This window comes from Anastrepha ludens, chromosome 5, assembly GCF_028408465.1.
Source record: "Anastrepha ludens isolate Willacy chromosome 5, idAnaLude1.1, whole genome shotgun sequence".
Taxonomy (NCBI): Eukaryota; Metazoa; Arthropoda; class Insecta; order Diptera; family Tephritidae; genus Anastrepha; species Anastrepha ludens.
In genome coordinates this window covers 12,313,131-12,339,306 of record NC_071501.1, presented here as the reverse complement: position 1 = coordinate 12,339,306, position 26,176 = coordinate 12,313,131, and the positions used below count along the sequence as shown (strand labels likewise).

The following is a 26,176-nucleotide window of genomic DNA, read 5'->3' as shown; positions in this document are numbered from 1 at the left end:
AACAAAAAACGGGTGTATGGGGAAGTACACATAACAGAAGTGAAACTTTCAAGGCAGACAAAGAAAGAGGGAGAGACCCGAGAGAGAATAAGAGAGAGAGAGAGAAAGAATATATATCTATTGTAAATAAATTCACAACATTTGCAGAGAATACAAATAGACAAAGTTTACAAAAAACGGAGAAGGGTCGACCGGTGTAGGTAAAAGCCGGACACAAACCGTGGCAACAACGCGCACTACTCCGAGCGTTTATCACGCGCACAAAAGCAGCGATTCCAGGACCGCAGCAACGGCACAAATTACCGCAAGGCAATACCAATAAATCCGACACCGGAATGAATAGCACTTTATAGTACGCACAAGCACTAGCCATGAAACAGAAATAAGCGCCAAAAAGTAGAGACCAAAAACGCCCCAAACAGTAGGCACCAAGGAAATATAACGCCAAAAAATAGGCACCATAAATATATTTCCTACTAGTTTGTACCAACAAACAAGCTCCAAAAAGTAGGCAGTGTTATTTCTAGAAATTAGCAACCACAAGGAAAAACTCAGGAAAAATAGCCTAAAGTGTATCTACGATATATATAAGGTATAGCTCTTTCTCTGCTTTTCCTCTACGTTATATCTTTTTTCTCTCTCGCGGAACGAAAATGCCCAAAACGGTGCATGGCCTTGAAACTTTACTCTCCATTTTCGCTCGCCCATTAACGCCGAAGAAGTTTCACTCCAAAAAAAAAAACAAGTTTTTTATGTAGCTATAGCATGCAATAAACGAGTTTCTCCAGAAATTTCATTGTCCGCTGAGAAAATTTAAAAAATGTATTATTGTAATTTTGTAAAATGTTTAACTTTTATGCTACCACAGTTGCTTAATCGCATAATAACTCTAAGATAAGCAAATAGTTTTCCCCTAACCATTTCAAACCATAGTAACAACCTTTCGCTCATACGCTCATACCCGCATGAAAAACAAAAAAAAATAAATTACAAAGCGAGGCGACCTTCTCACAATTAACACCTATAAATCCCCTCAAAAGCTTATAAGGGCAATTATTATCAACGCCTGATAGAGAGAACAAATGTAAACATGCATGTATGTGCGCTTGTATGCGTGTGTAATTACTCACCAAGAAGTCATTGTTATTGTCTGGCACTTACATATCTACCCACAATCAGCCACATACATACATACATACATATGTATGTACATGCGCCACCTCCTATCATGTCGTAACGGAAAATGCTTCCGCGCGCACTCAGCCGTGCTAAAGCCAAAAGCAAACATTCGACGCATTCTCGCCCAACGTCAATTTCACAGCGACTTCCCCACCTGTGCACACAAACAAATATGCATACTCGCTACTTAATTGGAATTGCCGGCCTAGCATAGCCAATCTCTTAGGCCAGAGTACTATGTAGGCGCTCTCATTCTCACTCATTTTGTGCAAATTGCCAATTAAAATTGGCCATATTAAATTAGTCGAGTTATCAGCCTCCATGCGTACGGAGGAATAGATACAACCAAACGGCCGTAAGGTGTGACTCGCATGGTCGTTAGTTTCGCCTACTGGTAGACACCCAAAGCAGCCGTGCGCTGCGGTGCTGAAAGAAAATCAAAGTGTTTAACGCTTCAGCAAAAGTGACATTGTGATTTGATAGTGATTGGCGCTTCGGGCGGTAGTGGATATCACAACATTTTGGTATTATTTACATTTGAGTGATTTAGTAGTGATTTTTTTTTTTTTGTTATTTAATACTAACAAGTAATTTATGCAACGTTTTTAGTTTGATTGCATAAAAAAGTTAAGAGTGAAGTGATATGAATTTTTGGGAGCTGTCAGGAAATGCAGAGCAACGATACAATTTTTCAATGCTTGGTAGCTGCCTACAAAATTTTTGATAATTTTTTATATATTTCTACCGCAATCTTATTAGTAAAATTCGTGCAAGCAATACATGGCAGTGCGATAAGAATTTCTATATAAATATTTAGTCGAAATGAGTACATAGGTTTTTTTTTATTAGCCACAGAGTGCTCATGTTAAAGTAAAAGCTCACGAATATGAATGCAGAATAGTTAAAAATTTAAAAGTACTCAAAATTTCACTCAATTACTTAACAAGTGCAAATCGAACACAAACAAACTTGGAGGAAAACACGAAAAAGCAAAAAACAGAAAAGCTTACATACACTTAGAACCCTCTTCAAGTGCTATCGATTAAATGTAAAAAAACAACAAAATATTTTTTTAATATATTTGCTTACTTATTACTAGATTTTTTTTTTGGCAGAAAACTACAATAAATATCATGTCTCGAAAAATTTCATAAAAATTAACTTTGCTATATTATCGCTAAAAATCTCCGAGTTATGCTTAAATAACTAATACGACTATGTGATTTCTCACTTCACTTTACTTCGTAAATACTGGCAGTTTGGAGATAAGATAAAATACGAGCGAAAGCAAATTCACTTTTTAATACCCAAGGCAAATGCTATTAGTAATTAATACAGTAAAAGTGAACTTTTCGGATTTATTAAAAGTAAAAGAGTTTGCAAGCACCCGCATATAAATACATAGATATTTGATAATAACTGGATTCATAAATTTCAAATATCAACATCTCAAAAGTAAAATTCTTCCCTAAATCTCCAAACTGAACAAGTTAGCTAAAATTTAAAAGTAAAAATCCCAATTAAGACTAGTTAAGCACATTCTCAACATGGGATATTAGTCACCATGGCGGGTGGGTAGGCAAGTAGAAGTAGCAGGCGGTATCCAAACCAGCTCACTTAGACCTTTGCCGATTCATTGTGATACCACAGTAGTGTAACTGCTACTCCTCTTTAAACCATTTTATTTTAAATTCAATCAGGCTGACTCGGATGCCCTTAAGGTTATCAGTATCATTTAGTCATCATACATGTCTAACATTCCCAGTCGTAACTTATAAATCTCGTATAAAAAGTCTGAAAGTCAAATAGTCTGAAAGTCAAATATTAATAGTATTTCAAAAGTCATAAGTCATACATATTTAATTTCAATTACTCATTAGTCATAAATAATAGGTAAAAAGTCACGATTAGCAATTATTCAGCAATCATCTTTTATGAGTCATTGGTCATAAATAATATCTTTAGTTCATACAGTTCAGTTCAAAATTCATTAGCCGAAACCATAAACCATATTTTGTTAATCATAATTCGTAATTATAAAATCATTTGTCTCAATATGCCCTAATTCACACAACATTTCCAGCCTTAACTCACAAGTTACGTGTCAAAAATCTAAAAGTCAAAATTGAAAACTTACAAGCCACAATTCCTTAAGTTTCCCAAATTATAAAACCAATTCATTAAATTCTTTAGTTCATAAGCCTTATTTGATGAAGCAAAAGTCCTAAGTAATAGTCAGTAATCATATTTCGTACGTCACAGGTCCTAAATCATACTGTTTAAGTCATCAATTATTACGAACGTACAACATCCTCAGTCAAAACTCGCGACCCACGATTTGAATAAATAAAAATCAAAAGTCAAAACCATAATTCTCACTCCGAACACCCTTCAAAAGTCATAAATCATATTTCATTAAGTTTTACTTCATAGAAGATTTAGTAAGTAATGAGGCAAAGTCAAGAGTGAAAACCCAATAATCATATTATATTTCGTCAATCATAAGTCATACGTCATGAGTGAATAATCATAGTCGTAAGTCATAAATAACGATGACTTATTTCAAACTCAGTATTTTTTTAACTTTTTTCAACTCAAAAATCCATAGTCGAAATTAGTCATAATTCAATATATCAATTAGCCTTTAATAGTGGCTCAGAAATTATAAGATACAAGACAAAGGGTATAAATAACAAGTCATAAATCCAACAAGAAGAGTCATAAGTCAGACTGAAAAATCATACATAAGTCAGAAGTAAAAGATTAAAGATTAAGGATTAAAGACTACAGATTAAAGATTAAGGATTAAAGATTCAAGATTACAGATCAAAGATTAAAGATTAAGGATTAAGGATTAAAGACTACAGATTAAAGATTAAGGATTAAAGATTCAAGATTACAGATTAAAGATTAAGGATTAAAGATTAAAGACTACAGATTAAAGATTAAGGATTAAAGATTCAAGATTACAGATTAAAGATTACGGATTAAGGATTAAGGATTAAGGATTAAGGATTAAAGATTAAAAATTAAAGATTAAAGAATAAATATTAAAGATTAAGGATTAAAGACTACAGATTACAGATTAAGTATTAAAGATTCAAGATTACAGATTAAAGATTAAAGATTAAGGATTAAAGATTAAAGCTCAAAGATTTAAGATTAAAGATTAAAGATTAAAGATTACAGATTACAGATTAAAGATTAAAACCAGAAAGTAAAAAAAACGAGCCAGCAGGTATCAATATTAATCACAAATCATAAAGAATGAGTTAGATAAATGGATGAAAAGTCACCAATCAGTCATAAATCATGAAACATAAGGCACAGGTAATGCATCTTCTTAAGTTATTCGTCATAATTCATAACTCATAAGTCACAATACATAAAATAAAAGTCATAAATCATAAATCTTTATTAAATTGTAGTACATAAGTCATAATTCAAAAGTTATAAGTCGTATGTAAAAGACGTGACTGGCAAATCACATTTCATAAGTCACAATTCCCGCATAAATCATAAGCCAAAAGTTGAAAGTCGTCTGTAGAAAGTCAAGAGGCACAAATCACATTTCATAAGTCCAGGCACACAAGTTGTAAACTGTTATCCATAAGTAAGAAGTCATTAGTCGTATGTCATAAGTCATAATGCATAAGACACAATACATTAGTCAGAAGTCATAAATCATAAATCTTTATAGAATTTTCGTTCATGAGCCTTTAGACAAAAATCTTCTATAAAAAGCGATGAGTCACAAATCACATTTCAAGAGTCAAGAGTTGTTCATAAGCCTTTAGTCAACATTTTACAGTCGTTTGTTAAAAGTCCTAAGTCGCAAATCACATTACATAAGTCATATGCCTAACACATGATTTATCAACCGCAATCCATAAGTAAAATGTCGTTAGTCCTAAGTCATAAGTGATAATTAACAATTCATAAATCACAAATCACAAATTATAAGTCATAATCGATAATACAAAGTCATAAATCATTAATCTTGATTAGCTAATCGTGCATAAGTCATAAGTCCAAAGTTGAAAGTTGTCTGTAAAAAGCCATGAGACATAAATCACATTTAATGAGTCATAAGTCAGTTAAAAATTGAAAGCCGTCTTTGAAAACCCATGAGACATAAAACACGTTTAATGGGTCATAAGTCAAAAGGCACAAGTTGTTAGTCTTAATCCATAATGACAAAATCGTGACTCAGAAGTCACAATTCGTAAAACATAAGTCAGAAATTATAAGTCATAATCCATAATCGAAAAGTCATAAATCATAAATAATTAGTTGTACGTAAGTCATAAGTAATGAGCAACAATTCAAAAGTCTCAGATTGCATAAGTGACTAGTCAACACCCATCAAAACTAATAACTCTAGTGTCTCCCCAGAAGAAGAGCGCAGATTGTTTTAGTGGCTACACCACTCAACGCAGTAGCGGTCGGTCTCTGTTAGGATGCATTTTGAAGCCTACCTCACCCACCATAAACCAAAAAATAACTCGAAGTGGTAATAGCGGCAGTGTTTTTATTTCTAATTTAAGTCAAATGGCTAAGCTCAAGTTTTGCGAATTCTTATACCGGCTTTTTGAAGTAGTGCAATTCCTTAAGGCACTATAACTCCAACGAATACCCAGCTTGAAATAAAGAAGCAATAGCGAAAATCCCACTCCCCAACATGGCCTGCTTCCCACGCTTTCTTGTCTTTAGTCGCTCCAAAGCGAGCTTTACGCCAGCAGAGGATGGAAATAAAGACACGATACTCAACACTGCAGCAAATCCAGTGGTGAGTAAAATAATCAACAAAAACAACAACTACTTAAATAAATCGCACATTCCAAAACCAATACATTTAAGCTCAGGTACACCAATACCCGTCGCAGATAAGCTGATTAAGTGCTTAATTAAGTTAATAAAAATACATCGTAATTAATATTAGCAAACATTTACATATATCTACCCTGTAGGGAAATCTAGCGGCTTCATTATTGTGATCTGTTATCGAATGGCGCGTACTGATTTCCATAAAAGCCACTACAAATTGGCTTATCTTAATGTGATAACATTTTGTTCCACTTGCAACTGATAAGGAACTGGTCTGCTTCAGACTGATTTCCATTTGCCTATTTATAGCAGTGAAATGATGCGAAAGAAAAGAGCTTCCGTCTAACTCCTAGTTTTCCTCCAAGCCATATACAAACACAAAATCAAACGATTGCTGAGATGTTAATTAGTACAATGGCACGAACACAACCGATACAAAGTATGCACCGTTATTGCTAATTCCCGCTGTGGCAAGCACTGGGTCGAATTCAATTTGTTCGCCGGCTACGATATGATGTCGCAAATGTTTATTTAATGGTTATTGATATGTTGGCGATACCAATTACACTGTGCGACAGTGAAATTATACTTTTATGAAGACCTAGTTCAACTTGTAGGTATAGTAAAACTATAAAAAAAATGGTATAGGAGAAATTTCCAATACACCCCCGAAATCTCGTTTTATGGCCATAAAACCGTTTTTCAGTAGGTTGATGTGAAGAATCACTCCTAACTTCGCCAATTTCCATCCGATTTCGAGTTTGTTTTCTTAGTTCGAAAGAACAAAAACAAGCCTTTTTGACAGTGTGTTGACAATTTTTCTGAAATGACAACTGACGAGACTGTAGACGGAAGTATTTGGAATTTTTTTATTTTTTCTCTATTTTTTCAACTTTGACATAATTTTTACGATATTATCCGATATTGAGGATTTTTTTTAGTACACTACTGTTATAGTAAATTTAATTTTGCGTCGAATGAGCTATATTTGACTGTAATCGAATTAAAATTGAAAGGGTTGTGTGAGTTTTAAGATTTTATTTTTTTTTTGTACTAATTTGGTATGTAGGTATAACTTACGCTAAATGGGAATAAGGACGTGTTTTGATGCGTTATTATAGATACGTAATATTTATTGGAGTGTATATGTATACATAAGAGTACATTGTACTGCATACAACAGAACTGGTTAGAACTTACGAAAATATCTCACATATTATAGCACAGTTTTTTTCAATAGAAATATGAAAAAGCTCCCAAGTGTACCAAAGTTCACACTGTACATTGATTAACAAAAGAAGTTTGTCATTATAATTTAACCTTATTAAAACGTCAAAGTTTCATTGTTTGTTTAATTGAAATTCAAGAGATATAAATCAAAACGTTGCCAGAAAAGTCGAATTTCTCAATATTCTCCGATGATGTGGCACCATCAGCCTTATCATAAACCAGATGATTGTTATTTTTGTAAAACGGACGTAAACGGTCATCATTATAAAGCTCGAAAGCACATAAAGTATGTTGATGTTGCAACTGTTAAGAACCCCGTAGTCTTGGACGATATGACTGACTCAACTGCAGGTCATGAACTGAAGGAAGTTCAACTCATTGCTGATGATGATCAAACTGATAACAATAAACCTGATGATGAAGAGTACTTTCCGTCTGGTTCTAAGTCTTCAGAACGACACATTGTATCAAATTCAGATTTTCAGGATCTTTCTCGTGATTTATTTCTATCGGGAAGACAATCGCTTCTCGATTTAAACAATGGAATTTCTTACAGAGAAGTATTCAAAACTGATGAAGAGAATGACAAATGTACCGTACCATACTAAACTCCAAAGGGCCGTTTCCAATGCATTTTTAAGTTTGGAACCAGTTCCGTTGTGTACTGCACCGTACCGCACCGTACCATACCGTACAGTGCTGCACTGCACAATACTCCAATAAATATTATGTGTTTATAATGACACTTGTTATCATTTTCATGCTTCGAAACGCATACCAAATCTCGTAGTAAAAAAAAAGAAAAAATCTTAAAACCCACACAACTCTATTAATTTTAATTCAGTTACAGTCAAATATAGCTCATTCGACGCAAAATTTAATTTACTATAACAGTAGTGTACTAAAAAAAATCCTCAATATCGGATAATATCGTAAAAATTATGTCAAAGTTGAAAAAATAGAGAAAAAATAAAAAAATTCCAAATACTTCCGTCTACAGTCTCGTCAGTTGTCATTTCAGAAAAATTGTCAACACACTGTCAAAAAGGCTTGTTTTTGTTCTTTCGAACTAAAAAAGCAAATTCGAAATCGGATGGAAATTGGCGAAGTTAGGAGTTATTCTTCACATGAACCTACTGAAAAACGGTTTTATGGCCATAAAATGAGATTTTGGGGGTGTATTGGAAATTTCTCCTATACCATTTTTTTAGTTTTTCTATAGCCACAAGTTGTGCTAGGTCTCCATAAAAGTATATTTAATTTTTTTTTTTTGTCACACAGTGTTATCGCTTACTCGATGACGTCGTAGTCACGAATACTCCACAGAGACGCTTTTCCTTGCATGGCAAAAAAAATTGTGGTAATCTTATCTCACAAATAACTGTTCCGGCGCGATAAAGATTTTAAATTCAATTAAATGCGTGGAAATGATTGAAAGAAAGAAATCGTTATTTAAATTTGTAGAATACTTATAGCAATATTTATTATATTTATTATTATTAATTATTTTTCTTTTTTTCTGCGAATATTGAAAAATTCATATTTTTGAGAATTAAGTGAATTCTTCTTTTCAATAGTATTTATTTCAGAGTACCCGATCTGTATAGTTTTCACGTAGTATTCGTTAAGCAATAGTTTTTCTCCTTCTGCCACCTCCAACCAACACCCTCTGAGCGGTAGTGTTCGTCTGCATTTGCCTGGCATAGCCCAGACGTTGTCATCATACGGAGATGTTAAAGCACTCATCGTATTACTTATACATATTTATGTATGGAAAATACGATATCGATGGAAATAATTTGTATGAAAAATCCTTATAATTAAAAGGTGATATTTGGCTACCTTTATGAGCCAGTTTCCCTAATACCTAATACTTTTAGAATTTGTAACAATTTAGCCCTTTTCAAAGTTCATGCAATTTTCGCCCCTTTTCATTTTGAAAGTTTAGGTCTGTGATTCAAACTAAATAATAAATATAGGGTGGGCCATGTAAAATTTGCTTTTTGAATCGGCTATAAAAAAAAAATAATCAATATTTTTTCAAACTTTTTATTTTATTTTGAAGATTGAACTTTCTCATTTATGAATGAAAAATAATATCGTTCAAAGGACTGCCACTACTGGCTTTACAATAGGCCATTCGATCAACCCAATTTTTAAGCACATTTTCGATTGTTTGGGCTCCAATTTCATGAATGGCAACTTCGATTTCGTGTTTTAAAGCATCAATCGTCTTTGGATGGTTCGCATAGCATTTATCCTTAACGGCTCCCCACAAAAAATAGTCCAACGGGCTTAAATCACAGCTCCGAGGCAGCCAATTGATATTGGAATTTCGGCTGATTATTCGGTTTTCAAAAACGGTAGTTCGAGTGTAACTTTGGCAGTGTGACAAGTTGCACCATCCTGTTGAAACCAAATGTCGTCCATGCCATCCTCTTGAATTTTTGAAAACAACTCGTTGAGCATGTCACGGTAACGCTCGCCATTTACTGTAACCGCGGCTCCTCGCTCATTTTCGAAAAAAAATGGCCCGATGATGTCGCCAGACCAAAAACCGCACCAAACAGTGACTCGTTGTGGATGCATTTGTTTCTCTACAGTAACGTGTGGATTTTCTGAGCCCCTAATCCGACAATTTTGCTTATTGATATAGGTTTTCAATATTTCCCAATTTGGTTCAAGCCTATAGCGTCCCATTTCGTAAATGTCAAACCTTTAAGTAAATTATGAACACAATTGACATGTCATTTGTGCTACCATTCTCAAAAAAATATGTGGTTCAAACAGCAAACGCTATATGGCCCACCCAGTAGTAGGAATAAAAAAGAGGTTGTCTGTAAAGTCGGTTTACTGACGATAGTTTAACGTGACAACGTCGTAAGAAAATATTGATGGAATGGTTGCAATTTTCAAAACAAAATTTTAATTAAATTTTAAAATTTATATACCTACATATGCGCATATACATACATATATATGCTCACTCAAGTAGGACAGAGCCAGATGTCGAACGTTGCCGAACGCGGAGGCCGATTGTGCTCTTTGTCGTTCGTTCCGCGCTCTCGCTTGCAGTTCAAGCACATTAGCTTACATTTGCTTGCGTACGGAATAGATTGGTATATTTGATATGTCCATATGACTTGTATGTATCTTTACATATAGATTTGTTCTTTTAGAAAATTGCGCGAAATTGTATATGTATATGCATGTATACAACATATCTTATAAGGTATATGGTAAAAATTACCATACATTTTTTCCTTCATATATAATAAAAAAATTAATAATAATAACATTAAAACAACAGGTATTATTAACAAACTTGGTTTTATTTTAAATTCTTCAAGTAAATCAAATTTATAATAATCAATAAGAAGGCATATGCAAATACAAATCTTCTTCTTAATTGGCGCTATAACCGCTTACGCGATTTTGGCCGAGTTAATACAAATACAAATACGTGAATTTATATATGTACATATGCGCATATACATACATACACTGAAGAGCAAAACTGTAACAAAATGTAATACTTTCTATTTCAACACATTTTTTTTTAGACATGTTTTAACAAATCAAATATTTTTTTTGCATAACTTTATTGGCATGTATGTACTCTCTCTCTCAAACCGGTTTGGTGTCAATGCAACAACAACAACACTAGTAGCAAGCAATAATGCAAATAAAGACAAATGTTACAGTTTTGCACTCACTCTTAATTTTCAAATGTTCCGTTATTTTTCTCGTAATTATATATTTGGTGGATTTTTAATTATTATAAACGTGACCGTGAATAAGACAAAATGTTAAATCGGGAAGTACAACGCCAAATAATTGATTTGCTGAAGAAGGGCGAGTCTATAAGAAAAATAGCTAAAAAATTCGAAGTGAGCCACATGGCTGTGCAAAGGCTGCGGAAAAATGTACCAGACGCTGTTCCCAGTAACAAAGGAGGCCGGCCAAGGAAGATAAGCGACCGCGATGCCCGCCATCTGGCAAATTTGGTAACAAGCAGCAAGGCGGTCACTCCCAAAGAAGCACTAAAGATGCTGGATATTGATGCCAGTCAGTGGACAGCCAGGCGCAGCCAATGCTGACAAAAAGACATGTGTGGTTGAGGCGGGATTTTGTTGCGGCTCACCAAAGCTGGACAGTTGAAGATTGGGATCAGGTACGTCTTTATAAATGGATTATAATAGGACTATGAATAAGTTCGTTACGGTTTTACAACAGATGGCGTAACTTGATTATTATTCCATCGATCCACATTTCCAAACATTCATTGGAGAGCTACTGTCGTAAGGCACAAACGTCAGTATAAGTTTTTTATTTGAAGCGTAAACAACAATATTTTTACCACACTTGAAAATGTCGAATTTCGTGCCAAATAATGTGTTTTTGCGGGGAATTCTTCTTCATCATTTTTATATGAAGAAAAAAGCAGCCGAAAGTCATCGTATCTTGGTGGAAGTTTATGGTGAGCATGCTCTATCTGAGCGAACGTGCCAGAAGTGGTTTGCACGCTTTAAAAGTGGTGATTTTGGCTTGGAAGACGAAGAACGCGAGGGTGCGCCGCCAAAGTTCATGGATACCGAATTGGAGGAATTGCTCGATCAAGATCCGGCTCAAACGCAAGAAGAGGTTGCAAAAACTTTGGGAGTTGATCAATCAACCATTTCCAAACGTTTAAAAGCCATGGGAATGATCCGAAAGGTAGGCCATTGGGTGCCGTATGAATTGAAGCCAAGAGACGTTGAACGCCGTTTTATGGCATGCGAACAACTGCTTCAACGGCACAAAAGAAAGGGTTTTTTGCATCGAATTGTGACTGGCGATGAAAAGTGGGTCCATTACGACAATCCAAAACGTCGGGCAACGTATGGATACCCTGGCCATGCTTCAACATCGACGTCGGCGCAGAATATTCATGGCCTGAAGGTTATGCTGTGTATCTGGTGGGACCAGCTGGGTGTTGCGTATTATGAGCTACTGAAACCGAATGAAACGATTACGGGGGATGTCTACCGACGACAATTGATGCGTTTGAGCCGAGCACTGCGAGAAAAACGGCCGCAATACGCCGATAGACACGACAAAGTTATTTTGCAACATGACAATGCTCGGCCACATGTTGCACAAGTGGTCAAAACATACTTAGAAACGCTCAAATGGGATGTCCTACCCCACCCGCCGTATAGTCCAGACCTTGCGCCATCCGATTACTATCTCTTCCGATCGATGCAACATGGCCTGGCTGACCAGCACTTCCGTAATTACGATGAAGTCAAAAAATGGATCGATTCGTGGATTGCGGCAAAACCGACCGAATTTTTCACAAAGGGAATCCGTGAATTGCCAGAAAGATGGGAAAAGGTAGTAGTAAGCGATGGACAATATTTTGAATATTAAATTTGTAACCATTTTACGTCAATAAAGTTTCAAATTTCGAAAAAAAACCGCACGAACTTATTCATAGTCCTATTAAAAGACCTTTTTTCATAAAATTTCAAAACGATTGCAGGTTATTTGGTCTGATGAAACCAAAATCAATCGATTTCAGTCAGATGGTCGGGCCTGGTATTGGGTTAAAGACCCAAATGCAGTCCAGCCACATCACATCAAGCAGACAGTAAAACATGGTGGTGGCTCCATTATGGTGTGGGGCTGCATTTCCAAAAATGGTGTGGGTCCTTTAGTACGAATAGACGGTATAATGCGGAAAGAGGAATACCTGGCCATATTGCAACAAAATCTGCCGGGTGTAGTGGAAAGTATGGGTCTTGCTGCTGAAAAAGTAATTTTTCAGCAAGACAATGTCCCTAAGCACACCGCACATGTTGTACGAAATTGGATGCAACGCCAAAAATTTCGTAACTTGAAGTGCCCTCCACAATCACCGGACATGAACCCAATCGAAAATTTATGGAGTCATGTAAAATCGAAGCTTGCCGAATATTCAAGTCCGCCCAGTGGAGTTAATGAGCTGTGGGAGCGAACACGCGATGTATGGGATGCTATTCCGACTGACTTTGTCTTGAGGTATACACGAAGTATGCCCAATCGTATCCACGAGCTGAAAAAATCCAAAGGATATTGGACATCTTATTAATATTTATTTTATTTATTGTAAAAAATAAAAAATGGGTTGAGTGCAAAACTGTAACATTTGTCTTTATTTGCATTATTGCCTGCTACTAGTGTTGTTGTTGTTGCATTGACACCAAACCGGTTTGAGAGAGAGAGTACATATATGCCAATAAAGTTATGCAAAAAAAATATTTGATTTGTTAAAACATGTCTAAAAAAAAATGTGTTGAAATAGAAAGTATTACATTTTGTTACAGTTTTGCTCTTCAGTGTATATACGCTCACTTAAGTAGGAGAGAGCAAGATGTCGAACGTTGCCGTTCGTTTGCTTTGTTTGCTTTGTCGTTCGTTCCGCGCTTTCGCTTCCAGTTCATTCAAGGTAACGGCAATGAGCAAGGTAACGACAAATGAGCAAGGTAACGACACATTTTTTCGTGCGTGCAGCCGGCTAAATCGAATTATAAGACGTTATCACGTCAAAAAATTCTAAAATCGTTGAATACATCAAAAAAATTGTTGCCTAAAGATTTATATATTAAATCAAATAACATTTTGTCTTGAAAAACAAAAAAAACACATAAAAACAAAAACACTTTGACCGGAATGTTTCTCAAAAAGAGCAAAACAAATAAAGGGTCGTTAAGTTTCAAGGTCCAGTCTTGATTTTGAATAAAATACATTTTTATTTTAAACTTATTATAATTTCTCTTCATTATGATAATATTGGTACAGCTCAACTACGCAAGGAGCAAAATATTGGCCAAATGACCGCCGCGGCCTCGGCGGCACACCTCCATCCGATGGTCCACATTTTCGATGACGCTGAGGCATAATTGAGGTTCTATACCGTTAATGTGCCGATTTATCTCATCCCCTAGCTTTTGAATTGTATCTGGCTTATCGACGTACATATTTTCTTTCAAATAACGCCAAAGGAAGAAGTCCAACGGTGTCAAATCACATGATCTTGGCGGCCAATTGACATCGCCGCGACGTGAGATTATTCGCACATAAAATTTTTCGCGCAAAAGAGCCATTGTTTCGTTAGCTGTGTGACAAGTGGCACCGTCCTGTTGAAACCACATATCGTCCACATCCATATCTTCCAATTCGGGCCATAAAAAGTTCGTTATCATCTCAGGATAGCGAACACTATTCACAGTAGCTGCCTGACCGGCCTCATTTTGGAAAAAATACGGCCCAATGATGCCGCCGGCCCATAAACCGCTCCAAACAGTCACTCTTTGTGGGTGCATTGGTTTTTCGGCAATCACTCTTGGATTATCATTCGCCTAAATGCGGCAATTCTGCTTATTGACGAATCCACTGAGGTGAAAATGTGCCTCATCACTGAAGATAGTTTTCTTCACGAAGTGCGCGATATGCATTTTGATTTGAACGCCCGTTTTCATAACTTTAACGCCAGAATAACTTTAACGCGTCGCTCGATTGTGTATCTTTCCATGGTGCAAATTGAGTTGGATTGAAATTGGAAAATTTCAAATGGAATGCAGAAAAAAGGTTGACGTTTAGGTGTGGTTTGCATTCAATATCGGCCCTTAAAATTTAACCACCTTAAACTAAAACATTGGTATAAATCGGTCAGTAAATAAAAATCTCGGAAATGCAGAGGATGACAAAATTATGGCACTCCAATTGTTAAAAGAATATTACCAAATTTATTACACCCCATTCAACGGAAGGGCCTATTGTGATCTTAAGCGGTGCAGCTAATTAAACTTATATGACTCCATGAAGCTCCGATTCGGCTGCTTAAACCTTTTTATAGGAAAGTAACTCCTAGAAGCAAACGTTAGGTTAAGTGTTTCTACCAGCTTGGAAGTTCTGGGAGCAATCAAGTTTCCCGATTAAAGTGACCTCTCTTTCGATATCACGGTACCCTCTAGACGTACCCTCCGATAGACGTACTCTCTCTTCACATTTCATTTATTTTATATTTACCGTCGATAAACCAGATTACAAACACAAAAAAAACAGATGAAACTACGTAGCAAACCAAGGAAGCACCGAGTACAAAACACAACTTTTAACAGACTCAAAAACAGGAGAGTTCAAACCGGAAAAACAGTAAAAAATGAAAATAAAGGCTAACTAAATATTAGAATTGTACACAAATTAGTTTTTCTATATGTAGGGCGATTTTTTAAGAGCTATAGGTCTGCTTATTTACGTACCCATTGATTCAAAAATGAGCTTCGTCGCTGAACACAATTTTTCGATAAAAAAGTGGATCTTAAACTTTTTTAATAGAACACGCATTTTTATAATAAAATTCAATGATTTGCAAGCGTTGTTCGTTTGTAAGACGATTCATGGATAAATTATAGGTCAAACTGAAGATGTTTGACAGTGAAACAAAACACGAAACGTGCGTCAGCTGTTTAAACTAACTGTTTAAAAAGATAATAGCTAAAAAGCACCCTTTATTTTTATAAAAAAAATTTAATTATACACAGCATCGTTAAAAGTATCCTAAATAGTAATAATGCAATTTGATATACTTTGTCGCTTGGTATTACATTTCCATTTAATTAAATTCTATTTAAATGAGTTCCAACATCTGCCACACCAACTTTTATTACTTTTCCTCTTGACTTATTCATTATAACGCACTTTTTTTGTTACTGGCCTTTTATATTTAAAAATAAAAAACGAGTTTTTTCTGGTGCTCATAGAACGCATTAACTAGAAAATTTATAGACATTTCCTGAAAAACACAATATTCCACTATTTAGAATCTAACGCGACTGCTTAATACCAACTAACACAAAAACAAGTAAAGGGGGAAAAAAATGTATTCTACTTATTTATTGACTGGCATTAAAACCGGTGCAAATGCAATTGAAAACAGCTGCATTATTGCATATTTATATTTTTCGTTTATTCCTTTTCATTTTTAATTTTCAATTTAAGCTTCGCCTATTTTATTTGCCTTGGCTTTTATGGGATGATATTTTTATTTTTCGCAGTACAAAAACTTATTTCATACGCATACACATACACATATACACCCACTTGTATTCCTATTTGCCAAACCCATTTATTTAAACAACTGAAAATGAAAATATTCAAGGTATTAAATTTTGCCGGCATTTATTGTGAAATGTGAATGGGTTGTAATTTTGTTTAAAAAAAATTTGCTTAAAGTAAAATTAATAATGAGTCATTTCTTTTGTTTATTGTCGATTTGAGAGAAAAACATGAACTCCTGCTAAGTGCCCTGGTTTAGTACTGGTACGATTTCAGCAATTGTGGACCACTTGCCACTCATGTTTTTTTCTTTTTTTATTACGTCCCAATTTTTTTATTACATCTGTCGATGGGCACTTAGTAATTTTTATAGCTTAGGGGAGAGATTAATTGTTACTTGAAATCAGCTTTTAAATAACATGATTCAATTAATAGTTACATAGCTTACATTTAATATACAGGGTGGGCCATATAGCGTTTGCTTCTTGAACCACCTATTTTTTTGAGAATGGTACCACAAATGACATGTCAATTGTGTTCATAATTTACTTAAAGGTTTGACATTTACGAAATGGGACGCTATACGCTTGCACAAAATTGGGAAATATTGAAAACCTATTTTCAAAGTGGTGAGTCTTCCTCTTCTTTTCTGATTTTCACATCGGTGGCTACGTCAGTAAGCAAAATTGTCGGATTTTGGGCTCAGAAAATCCGCACGTTACTGTAGAGAAGCAAATGAATCGACAACGAGTCACTGTTTGGTGCGGGTTTTGGTCTGGCGACACCATCGGGCCATTTTTTTTTTTCGAAAATGAGCGAGGAGCCGCGGTTACAGTAAATGGCGAGCGTTACCGTGACATGCTCAACGAGTTTTTGTTTCCAAAAATTGAAGAGGATGGCATGGACGACATTTGGTTTCAACAGGATGGTGCAACTTGTCACACTGCCAAAGTTACACTCGAACTTTTGGCTACCGTTTTTGAAAACCGAATAATCAGCCGAAATTCCAATATCAATTGGCTGCCTCGGAACTGTGATTTAAGCCCGTTGGACTATTTTTTGTCGGGAGCCGTTAAGGATAAATGCTATGCGAACCATCCAAAGACGATTGATGCTTTAAAACACGAAATCGAAGTTGCCATTCATGAAATTGGAGCCCAAACAATCGAAAATGTGCTTAAAAATTGGGTTGATCGAATGGCCTACTGTAAAGCCAGACGTGGCAGTCATTTGAACGATATTAACGAAAAAAAGTTTGAAAAAATAGTGATTATTTTTTTTTTTTATAGCCGATTCAAAGAGCAAATTTTGCATAAAAAAAAAAAATAAATAATTGGCGCGTACACTTCTGTTAGGTGTTTGGCCGAGCTCCTCCTTCTATTTGTGGTGTGCGTCTTGATGTTGTTCCACAAATGGAGGGACCTACAGTTTCAAGCCGATTCCGAACGGCAGATATTTTTATGAGGAGCTTTTTCATGGCAGAAATACACTCGGAGGTTTGCCATTGCCTGCCGAGGGGCGACCGCTATTAGAAAAATGTTTTTATTAATTTTGCTTTCACCGAGATTCGAACCAACGACCTCTCTGTGAATTCCGAATGGTAATCACGCACCAACCCATTCGGCTACGGCGGCCGCCAATTTTGCATAGCCCACCCTATATTAGCAACAGTAATATAATTAGTTTTAGTTTATCAAAATAGTTTTTGTATCTGCTAATGCTGTTGGTGTGATTCGCTTTAGTCTTCATTTCTGCGTTAGCTCTATGATCGGTACTGCTTGTACCTCTTTGTTCGAATGTGTTAGTAATTTTTGTGTGTGTTTCGTGCGGTATTTCTGAATTACGTCTTTTATGGTATTTGTATATTTGATTTGCATGCTGTCCCCCATAGTTCTATGCCGTATCTCCAGATGGGTATTATCAATGTCTTATATATTAGCAGTTTGTTGTATACTGACCGTTTTGAGTCCTTGTTGAGTAGCCAATACAGTTGTCTGAATCTGTTTTTCACTTCGTTCCATTTTTAGATTATGTGGTCCTTCCATGTCAGTTTTGCGTCAATGATCATGGCCAGGTATTTAGCTTTTGTGTTTTGAGTGATGACTGTGTTATTAATTATTATCGTAGGATGGTAATGTTTGCGGTTGGTATATATTACTTGGACCGTTTTGTCTGTGTTTACTTAGATTCCCCATTTTGCAAACCAAGTCAACATTGTGTCAATTAGATTTTGTAGCTTCAATGAAGCGACATTTATATTCCTATCAGACGTAATTAATACTGTGTCGTCGGCGGAAGTAGCAATCATGCTGTCATCATTTGGATAGGGAATGTCATATATTATTGTATATATTATTATGTCATAAATTATATACAACAATGGTCCCAGTACGCTGCCTTGGCGTACTCCGGCATCCATTTTTAATACCTCCGAGTATTCGTCCTGATGTTTAACATAGAAGTACCGGTCGCTTAGGTAACTTAGCAGTAATAGATAGTGGTCAAGTGGGAATATTTGTTTTAACTTATATAGTAGTCCTTGGTGCCATACGCTGTCAAAAGCCTTCGCTACGTCGAGATAAGTTGCGACACAGTAGTTTTTCTTGTGAATTTCATTAATGAATTTGTTAGTTACTCGGTGCACTTGTTGAATGGTCGAGTGCTTATGTTGGAATCCAAACTGGTGGGAGGGAATTATGTTCTTCGCTTGTATAACGGGGTCAAGACGATCATGGATCAAGTTTTCAAATAGTTTTGAAAGAATTGGTAAGATGGTTATAGGTATATATGTTGATGGTTTATTGGCGTCTTTATTTGGTTTCGGCAATGCTATTATTTCTGAAACTTTCCATGGAAGGGGGAAATACTTTAGCCTAATGGATGAGTTAAAGATGTTTCTTAAGTATATTATTCCATCGTCATGTAGTTCTTTTAATATTTGTCCATTGATTTTGTCATATCCTGGAGACATTTTGTTGTTTATGGTCTTGATTTTGCGCCGAATTTCGTCCCAAGTTACGCTCTTTATTGGTTTGTTGGCTATGTCAGATGCAGCAGGCAGATTATAATTTTTAGTGCCCTTTTGGTTTTTGAATGTCTTTTTGAAGTGTCTGGCGAGCACACTAGCCTTTTCTAATGGCATTTTGGCCCATGTGCTGTTTTCGTTTAGAATTGCATATAGGTGAGGTGTTGTTTTCTTGATCTTCCGTGTTGTCCGCCAGAGTGAGTAATTGCTGCTTTTTGTTGGATCTAGGTTGGACAAAAAATTCTGAATTTTTTTGTCCTTGAAGTCCTTAAGCATTTCTTTAATGTCCTTTGTCATCTTGTTAGGTCGTGCTTTATCTGCGGGATGTCTTCTCTTTTGCCACTCTTTCCTTATTCTTCTTTTCGATTCTATTGCCTGTTTCATGCTTTAAGTAATGATATCTGTCACAAGGCCAAAAAATGGCAAATAAAAACACATTTTTATTAAATTTAGTATCCAAATTTTACTAATTTCCAGTATTTCTCTTAATTGGTACAATAAAGTGGTTCTTTTTTGAAACTTTTCTGCGATGAATGGCGCCTTTGAAATGGCACTACGATTGGGTTCAGTGGTGCTCTGCCACTTTACGAATTTCGCATTTGCTTCGTAGCCATTCGAACTCAGTAATGCCAATTTCGTAGAATCTTTGGAAATCATACAAAGTGAGAGGGCTGATCATTTACTATTTATAAATACAGGGTGATCAATTTGGAGGTATCGAATTTTAAATTGAAATAAAACAACCAAAACTCAAATTTCTTGGGCAATCTTTATTATTTTTTTTTAAATAAAAGGTGATCAATTTAGAGGCATCGGATTTTAAATTCAAATAAAACAACGAAAACTCAAATTTCTTGGGCAATCTTTATTATTTTTGTATAAAATAAAGGGTGATCAATTTGGAGGCATCGGATTTTAAATTGAAATAAAACAACCAAAACTCTAATTTCTTGGGCAATCTTTATTATTTTTGTATAAAACCATTCAAAATATTTATTTTTAAAGATAATCCCTCCCAAATGTTGGCCGCATTCGGTCATTCGTAAACACAAATTTTGAATGACTCGCTGAAGGACTTCCGTGGGTATCTCGTGAATAAATTTAGCACTGCTGGCTTCTAAAACCTCTACCGAAGCTAGTTTATCCCAAAAGTATTTAGACTTTAGATACCCGCATCCTACCTCTACAAAAAATATCTTCCAAACAAATACACAAGGCGACAGAAGAAAAGGCCGGTCGAGAAAACGATGGAGAGATGACATTAAATGCGATTTTTGAGCTGTGGGCATATCTGATATCAAACGAAAAGCTGATGATCGAGTATTGTGGACACGAATTGTAGCGAAAGCATGGGTTCAACGCGAACTAGGATGCTATGATGATGATACCTCCAAACAAAAGTCCAAGACGGGTGATAAATTGCTCACGAAAACGACAACGCAGTAAATCTATTGTTTCACGAGCTGTGTGGAAACCTAATATTGTGGAGATCACGAGGTTCAATTTTCGGCATCAAAAAATTGTTGATCATGGCGCGATAGTGTTCGCCATTTACAGTTACATTGGCGCCAGCATCGTCTTTGAAGAAATATAGGCCGCTGATTCCTCCAGCCCATAAGCCGCACTAAACGGATTTTTTCAATGGATGTAATGGCTGTTCTTCTGGAGGATGGTTCCATGTGTAGAAGTCCACGCAAGTGGGGAAAGTTACTGATCGCCATTCACTTGGGAATGGCCAGGACGATTCTTCTGCATATGGTTCAAGCAGCTCACAACGGCCGGGATTAGCCCACGTATCCTCTGGGTAGCTTCCGAACACCCGTTCGGGAGTGAGCTAACGTGAGAAGGCGAAACATTCCAGGATAGCTGATTGTGCGTTGGGTTTGGGACCCGCCACTTAAAAATCCCCCCCAATGAAAACAACAACAAAGCCTCGGATGAGACCTCCCTATACTGATGACGACCCCTGCAAACGAAATAAGGAATATGATTTGAGGGCATGCACCTGGAATGTCCTGTCCCTTAATGGGGAAGGTGCCTCTGCCCGGCTGGTTGATGTCCTCGTGAGAGTAAAGGCTGGCATCACTGCCATCCAAGAGATGCGATGGACGGGGCAAGGTAAGAAAACCATAGGACCTTGCGACGTCTACTACAGCTGTCATGTAAAGGAGCGCAAATTCGGTGTCGGATTTGTTGTGGGAGAGAGACTTCGACGCCAAGTACTGTCGTTCACTCCGGTGGACGAGCATCTCGCAACAATCCGCATCAAAGCCCGTTTTTTTAACATATCGCTAATTTGCGCCCACGCCCCGACGGAAAAGAAGGACGATGCGACCAAAGATCCTTTCTATGAGCGCCTGGAACGCTCCTATGAGCGCTGCCCCCGCCACGACATAAAAATCGTGCTTGGCGACTTCAACGCCAGGGTGGGCAAGGAGGGAATTTTTGGTCCCACAGTCGGAAAATTCAGCCTGCACAACGAAACATCCGGTAACGGACAGAGGCTGATCGACTTCGCCGGGGCCCGAAACATGGTAGTCTGCAGCACCAGATTCCAGCATAAGAAGATTCACCAAGCCACCTGGCTGTCTCCTGATCGAAAAACACGAAACCAGATCGATCATGTTGTGATAGATGGAAGGCACGCTTCTAGTGTATTAGATGTACGTACGATCCGAGGACCCAACATCGACTTGGATCACTACCTTGTTGCAACCAAACTGCGCACACGCCTCTGTGCAGCAAAAAACGTGCATCTACCTACGCAAAGAATGTTCGACATCGAAAAGCTGCAATCACAACAGACAGCCAGAAGATTCGCCACTCGACTCTCACTCCTGCTCTCAGAGAGTACTGCCCAACAAACCGGCATCCACGAACAATGGAGCAACATTTCTGGTTCTCTACGTACCGCCGCCGAAGAAGAAATCGGATTCCGGCGAGCCCGAAAAAACAATTGGTACGACGAGGAATGTCATTCTGCCGCAGAAAGAAAGGATGCCGCCTATAGAGCCACGCTGCGATCGGGCGCAACGCGAGCCATGTGGGATCGCTACAGAGAGCTGAAAAAGGAAGAGAGACGTATTATCCGACAGAAGAAACGAGAGGCCGAAATACGTGAGTGCGAGGAGCTTGAGATGCTGGCCAACAGGAACAACGCCCGAAAATTTTACCAGAAAGTTCGGCGGCTTACAGAAGGTTTTAGACCGGGGCGTTTTCCTGTAAGAACAAAAACGGCGAACTGGGACTGACGTATAGAGCAATCTTAAATTATGGAGGGAACACTTCTCGAACCTATTAAACAGTGACAGTTGCGCATATCACCGAGAAAGTGAAGATTCCGATACCCCAATCGTTGACGACGGAATTGTCGTTAAGCTACCCGATCATGACGAGGTGAGAATAGCGATAACGCGGCTAAAGAACAACAAAGCCGCGGGCGCCGACGGACTGCCGGCTGAGCTATTCAAACATGGCGGCGAGGAGCTGGTAAGGTGCATGCATCAGCTCCTATGCAAAATATGGTCGGATGAAAGCATGCCTGCCGATTGGAATTTAAGTGTGCTCTGCCCAATCCATAAGAAGGGCGATCCTGCAATTTGTGCCAATTACCGCGGGATTAGTCTTCTAAATATCGCCTATAAGGTTCTAGCGAGCGTATTGTGTGAAAGGCTGAAGCCCACCGTCAACCAACTGATTGGACCTTATCAGTGTGGCTTCAGACCTGGAAAGTCTACCATCGACCAAATATTCACAATACGCCAAATCTTGGAAAAGACCCATGAAAGGAGAATCGACACACACCATCTTTTCGTCGACTTCAAAGCTGCATTCGACAGTACGGAAAGGAGTTACCTGTATGCCGCTATGTCTGAATTTGGTATCCCCGCAAAACTAATACGGCTATGTAAGATGACGTTGCTCAACACCAGCAGCGCCGTCAGAATTGGGAAGGACCTCTCCGAGCCGTTTGATACCAAACGAGGTTTCAGACAGGGTGACTCGCTGTCGTGTGACTTCTTTAACCTGATGTTGAAGAGCATCGTACGAGCCGCAGAACTTAATCGCTCGGGCACAATTTTTTATAAGAGCGTACAATTGCTGGCGTATGCCGATGATATTGACATCAGGACAAAACGAAGTACCTCCTGTCTTCAAACAAACAGTCGGCGCACTCGCGTATCGGCACCCACGTCACTGTAGAGAGTTATAATTTCGAAGTTGTAAAAGACTTCGTCTATTTAGGAACCAGCATTAACACCGATAACAATGTCAGCCTTGAAATCCAACGTAGAATCTCTCTTGCCAACAAGTGCTACTTTGGACTAAGTAGGCAACTGAGCAGTAAAGTCCTCTCTCGACGAACAAAACTAACACTTTACAAGACTCTCATCATGCCCGTCCTAACGTATGGCGCAGAAGCTTGGACGATGACAACATCCGATGAAGCGACGCTTGGAGTGTTCGAGAGAAAGATTCTGCGTAAGATTTTTGGACCTTTGCACGTTGGCAATGGCGAATATCGCAGACGATGGAACGATGAGCTGTATGAGCTTTACGACGACATAGACATAGCGCAGCGAATAAAGATCCAGCGGCTTCGTTGGCTGGGTCATGTCGTCCGACTGGATACAAACGCTCCGGCTTTGAAAGTATTCGATGCGGTACCAGCTGGTGGTAGCAGAGGAAGAGGAAGGCCTCCTCTGCTTTGGAAAGATCAGGTGGAGAAGGACTTGGCTTCACTTGGTGTGTCCAACTGGCGCCGGTTAGCACGAGAAAGAAACGACTGGCGCGCTTTGCTAAACTCGGCCAAAGTCGCATAAGCGGTTATAGCGCCAATTAAGAAGAGAAGAATGGCTGTTCTTGAAAAGCTTTGAGTTGCTCTTTAGCCCAAATATGGTAATTTTGCTTATTGCGGTAGCCATTAAGCCAAGAATGGGTCTCATAGCTGAACAAAATTTGGACCCCCAAATGCGGAACTTCGGCGATGAACATCTTTCACAGATCGTCGATTTTCGTAATACAGTTTTCCGCTTTCTACACCTTGTTGAGGTGGCAGACTTTTCACGAGGAAATGCCCATGAATACTGAAAAAAAGTATGTACTTAGATAGACAGTAGTTACGCGTGATCTGCGAAAAAGACCCTATTGGAAAAAGCACCTCGAATCAGATCACCTGCGGCAGGTACCTGCGGAACGGGGATAAGATACTCAGAGGTGTTAAGAAAGAATGCCAATATTTTTCTAGCAGGTGTATACACAAAAAAAGATGCGCACCCTCTAACCTTAAATGCATATATAAAAGACAGAAGTGTAGCTATTTTTATCCTATTGGAAAAAGTACCTCCAATCTGATCACCCTTCACTATGGTAAACTACTACGTGCCTTGAATAGAAAAAGTCTACGTTCCGTTTTTCTTTCGACACTATTTACAATTTTTTTTTTCGTATTAAGAATTTGTCCCTAATGTTTTATAAAAATATACTACTACGTGCCTTGAATAGAAAAAGTCTACGTTCCGTTTTTCTTTCGACACTATTTACAATTTTTTTTTTTCGTGTTAAGGATTTGTCCCTAATGTTTTATAAAAATATACTTCCTACTATAAAAAATTAAACTTTCTTTAAAATTCCCAAAAATTCAACTAACTTAAAAAAACTATCACCAAAATTTCGAATTTTTGTATAAATTTTTCTAGAAACTTTCTATATACGCAGTTTTATAGCTAATGCAATTTCAGTATCGAAGCTCAAACCGCAAAGAAGCCGCAGAAACTCGCTTTGTTTTTACACAATTTTTTTCACATACGATGCTGAGCGTTTTCTCCACACAAAAGTCCACCGAAAATGAGATTTATTTCCTAGATTTGTTCAACTTTTGTGAAATTTGAGTCAAGGTTGAAATTTTGATTTATATGGCTTTTTTCGTGGTAAGCACCACATTTTATTAAAAATATTAGCGAAAACGATTTACCATTACAAACATTGCAAGACTGTTTCTGCCTAGTGTATATATGTAAGTATGTCAATAAGCAGATACTGAACTCGCATTGCAAATACATGTTTAATTTTAATTTAAGAGAGAAGTACAAATCTGAAAACTCTTGTATGTTCACATATATGTATTTATGTATGTAAAATAAACCGAATAGCAACTTTAAAACTAACAACAATGTTTACATAGCGGGAAAACAATTGACACCAATAACATTTTGCGCTTATTGAGACGTTAATTTTGCTCTCCTATTTTTGTCTTTATGTGTTTATTGTTATTATTTACTTGAACAGAGTACGATATGCAGTAACAAAACTCACTGAATCAAGCAACCGTAAGATGCTCTCGAGTAGTAAGTTCCCTGCTTAGTATTTATAATTGGAAAAAAAGAGTGTGAAAGTGCACACAATACGTGTCGCAAGAGAGCGTCTCAATTTTGTTTTTTTTTTTTGTTTTTGTATTAATAGTAGCTTCAGGAAGGAAAAAGGCATGGGTTCGTATTTCCTTCTCTAATATGTTTTTATAAATAGGAAAAAGGACCGTAATCATTATGATTTTCATAAAACAAAAAATGTACATATAGTGATTATCTTGAGATTTTAAATTTTCGATTAACCTGTTAAGTGATTATGTCGTATAAATGCGTCAATTTCAAAAGTTTATTTTTTAGTTAATGTCGTATATGTGCGCCGTGCCGAAAAAGGAAATTGCATTTGCTATGAAATTTAAAGTTAAGCAAAAAACGAAAATTTCCCTGTTATTTTGACATTATAAAGAAAGCATGAACACTGAATTTCCTGATAATCGTTATCATAATCGTTCAGCCAACGCGCACGGTG

General features: G+C 37.1%; 1 protein-coding gene across 1 annotated transcript in view; it reads left to right on the top strand.

Annotated features, from left to right (window-relative positions):
- Window positions 1-1,497: 1,497 nt before the first annotated feature.
- LOC128863657 (cGMP-dependent protein kinase 1) overlaps window positions 1,498-26,176 on the top strand; it is a 62,003-nt gene continuing 37,324 nt past the window's right edge. The window contains exons 1-2 of the mRNA XM_054102916.1: window positions 1,498-1,703; window positions 5,727-5,968. Coding sequence (XP_053958891.1) covers window positions 5,861-5,968 — 108 coding nt within the window. The 5' untranslated portion in view covers window positions 1,498-1,703; window positions 5,727-5,860. The remainder of the gene's footprint in view (window positions 1,704-5,726; window positions 5,969-26,176) is intronic.